At 40.3% G+C, this 7,693-nt stretch overlaps 1 protein-coding gene across 2 annotated transcripts in view; it reads right to left on the bottom strand.

Annotated features, from left to right (window-relative positions):
* dennd2b (DENN domain containing 2B) overlaps positions 1-7,693 on the bottom strand; it is a 37,466-nt gene that overhangs the window by 11,015 nt on the left and 18,758 nt on the right. For both annotated transcript variants that reach the window (XM_008310766.3, XM_008310765.3), the window contains exons 5-11: positions 5,078-5,199; positions 3,880-4,095; positions 3,396-3,492; positions 3,173-3,217; positions 2,621-2,805; positions 1,728-1,837; positions 1,363-1,432 (exon numbers count right to left, since the gene is read on the bottom strand). In XM_008310766.3, coding sequence (XP_008308988.1) covers positions 1,363-1,432; positions 1,728-1,837; positions 2,621-2,805; positions 3,173-3,217; positions 3,396-3,492; positions 3,880-4,095; positions 5,078-5,199 — 845 coding nt within the window. The remainder of the gene's footprint in view (positions 1-1,362; positions 1,433-1,727; positions 1,838-2,620; positions 2,806-3,172; positions 3,218-3,395; positions 3,493-3,879; positions 4,096-5,077; positions 5,200-7,693) is intronic.

Here is a 7,693-nt window from a genome sequence, read left to right as displayed (position 1 = left end):
TGATTAAATCAACTATGTGGTGCTTGAGTCCAGGCCTCAGGAATGCTCTATGACTGCCAACAGCTGGACAGACAGCAGGGAGCAAACAGAGTTAGTGAGAGGAGAGCAGCTCACTTCTTCCTCTGTCTTCATTTCATTCTGCTCTATCGTGGAGTTCACATCAGTGGGGTAGATCAGAATAAAAACTCTCAAAGAACTTCCAGGATGCACAGCTTATACTTCACATGTACATACAGTATACTTTCTACTGTAAACACACACAGTAGTTTAAAGTAAAACATACTCAATTCGCCACATTCACTGAATCCCACATTGTCGTGGTCTTTACCCACAAAGTAAAATGGGAAACTCAACAAAAGAAATAAACTTCAAAGCACTTCCCGGACTCATTATGAAGAGGAAAAGCTTCACAATGACAATGTTTGGATTTTTCTTGGTTTCTCTTCTTCCAGTCTGGTCTGAGAAACTCTTGTTAAATGGAACTGGTCAGAGATATTTTTACTGACTTCATGACAATGACTGAATGTCTGCAGTGTCCACTCCACTGGGACCGTATGCAGTTATTCCTCCTTTGTACTGTTGCTATATGAAGTTCAAAGTACATACGCATTTACATGAGTAAACGCTAACCACTAATCACATATTTGTGTTGCAGCTCAACTGTTAGCAACACGGTTTGAATCTATGTTATTGCAGATGTTCCTGTTACGGCTGCTGAACATAGGTATTTCCTGGGCAGACTTGAACAACAACAGAAAGATGAAACGTCCCTGGAACATTTTCCTGATCAGCTGCTAGAATAATCAATGACTCACTTTTTCTCTTAGCTTCCTTTTTTTTAACAATTCTTAAACTAGTCGAGTTTAGACTAAGGTGAAAATGTAGATCAGGCACTGTGTGTTGGTCTGTTATTCATTAGCAGGATGACTGCTACGGAAGGACGTTGGAGCACACTTGGTGCTTTGTTTAGGCACAAGGCAGGAAAAATACACTAGTATTTTTATGTATGTAAAAAATATATGTATCAAAGCCCTGTGGTGCTATATTTAGTTGGAGTATAGAGTTATATAATTTACATTTCCCCCCTCCCCCCCCCGTTATTTTCAATGCACTTTGCACAGAGCTGCGCTTGAATTATTTGTGCTTGACAGAGGTATGTACTCTCCTCAGTGTAAGCGTACTTTTATCTGTTGTTTTAAATTACATGATCTTCTTCCTGCTGCCACGGCGGATGATCATGACACAGATCACTGACTCAACAGGAAACCATTATAGCGGGGTCACATAAAACTCAGTATCACCACAAACAGCACCGCAGGGTTAAGGGAGAAATGAGAAGATGGAGAGGCAACGGTGGATTACCAGCAGGCGTCTGCAGTACCCGAACCTCCTGCTGCCATCCTCCCCAGTCAACATGAAGGAGAAGGTCTCGCTGAATAAGAGCACAAAATGTACACACATGAGAAAAAAAGCAAACACTGGAGACAACTGTGCATACACAAACATGGAATAAAGTAGAGGCCAGCAAAGTCCTCTGTAAGGTTCTACTACAGTAGTGAAGTTTTAGGTGTATACTGTACGCAGACAAATTTAATGATAAATGCTTTGGAGGAAGAGGTAAAATAAATACCAGGATTCTAGCACTAAAAATACACGTACTATTTCTCTTGTACCTTTTAATAAATTTCCTAAGTCTGACAGTGTATATTACAGATGAATGTTTATACCTGCTGTACTCAGAGACAGGGCTCCAGTCTTTGGCATCTGGAAAGCAGAACTGAGGAATAGCTTTGAGCCTCTGTTCTGCCTCCCTCATCTGCTTGGTGGGCCTCTCTAACTGTGACAGGAGAGGAGAGAGGAAGAGGACAGAAGGAAAGAGGAGAGAGGAGAAGGTGACGTTAAGAAAGTTCCGGTCTTTTTATTCTCCTTCAAACAACTCTGTTGGCTTTTTTTTTAGAAAACTTTGCAGATAAATATCAGTCACACAGCCAGTGACCTGTATAATATTTCTCATACAAGGTTAAAGCTAAAAGAAGAAGACTGGAGATACATGAAAGAATAGACAACACATTTAGAAAGTTGACTTTGGAAAACTTCATGTACATCTTAAGGGAAGTACACTCTAAATACAAACACTACAATGTGTTATACCTCAGTAATATATGTACCAGTACTGTTCCAACTTCATGAGATGTTAGTAATATGATTATGTGGGAGGAAAAATGTAGTTGAACTTAGACACAGAGAAAAATGTGGTGCTGAAGTAGACTTTTAGTTTATCTTAAAAGTAATGCTCATGATAACAATCTGATCTGTGAGAAATAAGTCAAAGCACAGGTAAAGATTTGACAAAATTACCTTAAAAGTGATGCACAATACCCATGTATTTTGCAGAGGCAATATATAAGTTAAGGTCAAAAATTGCAATCCAAGTCCTTGCCTCTAAGGGCTTACAGAGTAAGATTTAACAATTTGAAATGTATATGATAAATCAAAATTAAAATGTTTATTCATTTTTTTCTATTTCTAATATAATAGTATGTGCTTTATGTGAAAAATGTTATTGACTTAGATTTATTGCCGGGGTAAATGTACGAGGAGCAACAGAGGAACCTTTTACCTTAGGGAACTGATAGGAGACCTCAGGGGAATAAGAGTTTTTGCTGGGTTTCTTCTTCAACGAAACAACCACAAAGTATTCAAAGAGCTCTCTCTCCTGCCACTCGATGAGTTGCAGCTCCAGTGTGCGGTAGCTGGGGGCTTGTCGAAGGATGGACTGCAGTTTCAACAGCCGCTGCGTGTGAGCTAAAAAGACAAATTAACATCAATACATACAACAATTCCACTTAAGTTAAATAATAAAAAACAAATCTGCCTTTGCAGTATTACACTTTAGCAATCAGAAAAAAAATCTTCAAAAACTACTGGCAAACAAAGGCAGCAAATTCACTTAAGGTCATAACTATTCATTTCTGGATTTAAATGTGATAAATGTGTGGTCAATGTGCATAGTAAGGAAAATCTAAATTTTTGTGGTCTTCATCTGATCCAAGATAGATTATTAAATCAAAAGCCATGGCAAGCCATTGCACAAGAGCTGTTAAAATATATGTGGGAAAAGGCTGCGAAACGTAACACCTCAGTGCGGTGAGTAAACACCGTGAACACTCACCTTTGAACCTGTCGTCAGAGTCACTCTCACTCTCACTGTTGTCATCTGGAGACATGAGACAAGAGACAGGAATGTTTTCTACGGGTCAAATGGCAATTTCACCAAAGTGTTTGTGTCACGAAAGGGGCAAAGAAAGAGAGAAGAAGGGGAAAGAGAAGGTGGCTCAAACGCAATATTTTCTCAATCATCTGTCCACAGGACACAGGGAAGAGAGAAGTCTCACCTCTCAGTGATGCAGTCTCCACATTGGACATAGACTGTTTCTTCAGCCTCTTCTTCCCACGTTTGGTGGAGTAGATGGAGTTGATCCTCTGAACCAGCTGTGAAAAGAAATTAGAACATTTTCCTTTGCGGAAATTTTGATTTTTGTTTCTCTGGATCAGAAACACAGAGACAGTCAGGGCTACACCTGGCCAAAAGAAATAGTTGACAAATATTTTACTTGTGCCTCAGGTCTTCTTGAAAAACTTAGAGGTGAGTTGTTGAGAACAATGAGGTCTTAAACCCATACAGTAATTACACGCATCAACGCAGCTAATATTAAAAAACTGGATGAGAGATCACCCATGTTTCAGAACTGGCCTGGCTCCAGTAAAAACCTGATCTGGTCTACGAAGCATAGAGGGAACAGTGAACACAGCTGGAGCTCTACACACAACTACAGACCTGGGCCATTTTAAAAGGAGCTATAGCAGAAGTCACCGTACCTTAGGAATCTTCCAGTGCCTGTGTGTGCCCAGGGAGTCACTAGTGCTACAGAGGGTGTCATCCAGCAGACCACAGGGTGATGATGATACACCCAGCTGAGGATGAAGCAGCAGTTCGTCGTGGCTGTAGCGTTTAGATATTTGTGACAACCGATGGCTCTTTCCATCGCTCTGACCAACCAGGCGGAGTGACTGGCTGCTGGGTTTAGATGGTAACTGATCAAAAATGGAAATATCATCAATAAAGATTTTTTTATTTAATTCCAGATGTAAGTCAGTACAATGCATGCAGTTTATTCCAAATACTATCTTAGGAATGGCTTTACTAAAAATGCTGAGAAGCTCTGTGTACTTTCTAGTTTTTTTAAACAACCTGTTAACCAATCAGTTCCTTTCCTAAGTTTCCTTTCCTTTTTCTCCTACCAAAAAGCTTAGTTAGGAACAACCTTTTCTCTTATAAATCCACTATCTCTCCTCTGTGTTTGTCCATACTGTACCATTCCACCAACATGGATTCTTTCAGTGAAAATATCTGTGTGTAAACCCTGCCACTAAAACATAGCTTTGTGCTATTGAAACAACAGTATTTTAAAACATCATATCAGGTTATCATCTTGTCAACCATCCTTTTGATTTATCTGTCACAAAACCACTCTGGCAAATTCTTCATGTCCACCCAGTGAACCCTAACAGTACCCTGTTATTGACCTCTTACAGAACTGTCTATTTCTTTGGTTTTCTGAACTCACACTAGGCACTTGAACACACACATTCAGCAACTCTACTCCTTGTATCTCGACTTTTTCTCATTCACGTGTTTTGTTCCAACTACTCACTTTCATTCTCTCCATTCTTTCAGGTGAATTCTACTACATTTTTCTATTTTCACCACAACACTGAAACCCCTTCCGCCTGAGCCTCTGTCTGTCAACCTGTCTATCACCACTACAGACAAAAGGGTGCACAAATTATTTTATTAACTAATTAATACAGTAAAACCTCATCACTGTAACCATGGGTTTCTTGGACATCATCCATCTCTGACTTTTTGTTGAACACAACCAAAACACCTTCAATAATCATGTCCAGATTTTACACGTTTGTAGACGCATCAAGTTGCAGCCATTAAAAAAAAACAAGTCTGTTTATTTAATGAAACCAGGGCAGTGCTGTAGATGCCAATAGGCTGGTCTCATACCTGAGGTGGAGAGTTTAGGATGATGCCTGGGGCTGTCCAAGATCTGCTGCTTTCTGACATACAGTACTTCCGGCCCATACTTTTCCGCCTCAGATCTACATCCTCGTATGGGTTCTCCTTCTCTGTTGGAGCAAAAGAAACACAGGGTGTTGCCTCACTGTAATAAACTTCACTTGACAGTTTCTGCCCATAGACAGAGGAGGTTTTTCAGCAGGCGATGGCGGCGGAGATGGATGAGGCTCTGGGGTCAAAACAGAGCAGAAGTGGGAGTCAAAGGGCACAGGAGGGCTTCCCTATGGTTAGTTAAAGAGGAGATGAGTCAAGTAAGGTAAATCAGGGGTCGCTCAAAGATGCCTCACGTAAAATCCTATTTTTTAAACAGTTACTGTTGGCACTGGGCCTCACAGCTCTTGTGTGCAAAGTTAGAACTTCTGAGAACAACACAGTGGTGAGTCATTGTCCAGACATGTGAACTGTCTGCTGAGAAACAAGCGTAAGTAGGTTAACTTAGCAGACTCTGATTATCTAAATTAAACCAAATAGCCATACTTCGTAGTTAACAGTGAGTTTGTTTTGGGGTTTTTTCATTAAAAACACCATTTACCTGAAGACCTGGCTGAAAGTAGAGGAGCAGCCTTTGTTTCCTCTCTACTTTAACCACAGATAACAACATAAAGAGATTAAAAATAAGTACCACAGAGCTCTTCACTGTTCTCGCTGATGTCATCTGGCAGAGGGCCAACTTCAATAGGGAGAAAACTTGTGTAACACCATAGTCCACCTCTATTCAGACATGTGTTCTGAGAATAGTTTTTTTGGCAGGGTCTGAAAAGGTTGTGAGAAAGTGTAGCAGGCACAGAGTAGAATAAAAACAGAGCCAGATGGTGTAGAAATGCATGAAGGGGAACTTTTTGATGAAAGAAAGGCAATGTTATCTGTCAGCAGAAATGGAATGAGTCAAAATCGAGTTGGTACAATTTCTTCCTTCTGCACATACGGAGAGAGAAACCTAATAACCTCTGCCTCACAAACAATGAGCAAGGGGTTCTTTTTTTTCTCTGTACAGCCATAGCTTCATCCTCTTGTTTAGTTTTGGGTTAATTATTGAACCCCTCCTCAGGTGAACACACACCAAAGCATGCATACACCAGAAGATTATACCGCTGTGGATATTTAAGGCTTTGTGTTGTGACACACAGTAAATTAACTTGGAGCTGGAGTGAGTTTGTGTTCACTGTAAAACAGACGAACAGAATGAGAGGGCTTTGTCTGACCCCAGGTTGCAGTGCTACCTCATTAAACTGAGGCAGTACCGTAATGAGAGCCTGCTGGGAAAATGATATGTCTATAGAGCTGCTCGTGTACTGGAGGGTACTAATCTACTCCTCTGATTACAAACATCCTGACCTAGACACACAGTATTAAACCAGGAGGGGACACACCTCCATGACACACTGTGATTGTACATTTTTTTGAACACAATGGACTCTGCGGGCAGGGTGAGGCACAGGACTATACTATGCCAACAGTGTCAGTATCACATTACCCTGTAAAGTGGACAAACACTACCACAGCGCTGCTTAAAGCAGTCATGGTCTGAGCAGAAATATGCAGCAGATGAAAAAGAAATAACACTGTTACAGTGTTGTAAGAACATCTGGCGGAGCCACAAACCATACAGTGTGTCAGTCTCATGAAGACTGTGACCACACTGGAGAAATTATGTCGGGGAATACATTGTATTTTTAACTTTTCGATTAAAACCGCAGAATAACAATAGGACCCACTGTGTGACTAGCTGTCACAGTGTGATTTGATTGAAATTTAATTGAGAGGGGAAAAAATAACATGACCAGGCTCCAAAAAAATCAGTCACAGGCACAATAGTTAACAGTAAATCACAGTCACCTACTTAGTAATACAACTGCTGGTAAGACAAACACAGATGTTTGTTCCTCAAGAGAAGAGTAGGTTGGAATTTTCCATAAAAGTGAATGAGCTGTTTAAAATATTCAGTGGTGTTTAATTCTGAACAATTCTGTCCTTTTAATGGGAAGGGCAGGATCACCTGTGTAACATTCTCACTGTGTTTTGAATCCTCCCTCCCTCCTTCCTGAAGTGTTACTAACTGACGCAGCTCTGTGGGAACTAGAGTGACGTGCTGTGTGTAGGTACAAGTTCAACACAAACCACAGTGAGAACACCAAGCAGGACAATGTTTACTGCCAGTTTTGTTTTCTTCTCATTAACAGTAGGCTATGTCAAGTAAACAGGAAACAAATATTTCTGTATCTAACAAAAGTCTTCAACCTGACACATCAGAAAATGTATCAATAAAACTATGGATAAAATTAATGAATTAAAATAATAATATTATATAACAGCTACTATAGTTAACGTCAACAATTGTACAGAATATTAATAATAATTGAGTCCCTTCTTCGTCCCACATGGGGAAATCTACAACGTGAGTTTTTGCAACAGACACAGGCTGCCACAAGAGGCGCCAATAAGTACGTGGTTGCAACTGACAGGCTACCTCACGGGAGAATAACAATGCATCTTGAGCAAGTAAAAAACAAATACAAATGCGTGACAATTCACATCAGTTGATAT

This window comes from Cynoglossus semilaevis, chromosome 5, assembly GCF_000523025.1.
Source record: "Cynoglossus semilaevis isolate Cse_v1.0 chromosome 5, Cse_v1.0, whole genome shotgun sequence".
Taxonomy (NCBI): Eukaryota; Metazoa; Chordata; class Actinopteri; order Pleuronectiformes; family Cynoglossidae; genus Cynoglossus; species Cynoglossus semilaevis.
The sequence above is the reverse complement of the archived record's forward strand: the minus strand, read 5'-3'. Positions and strand labels throughout refer to the sequence as shown.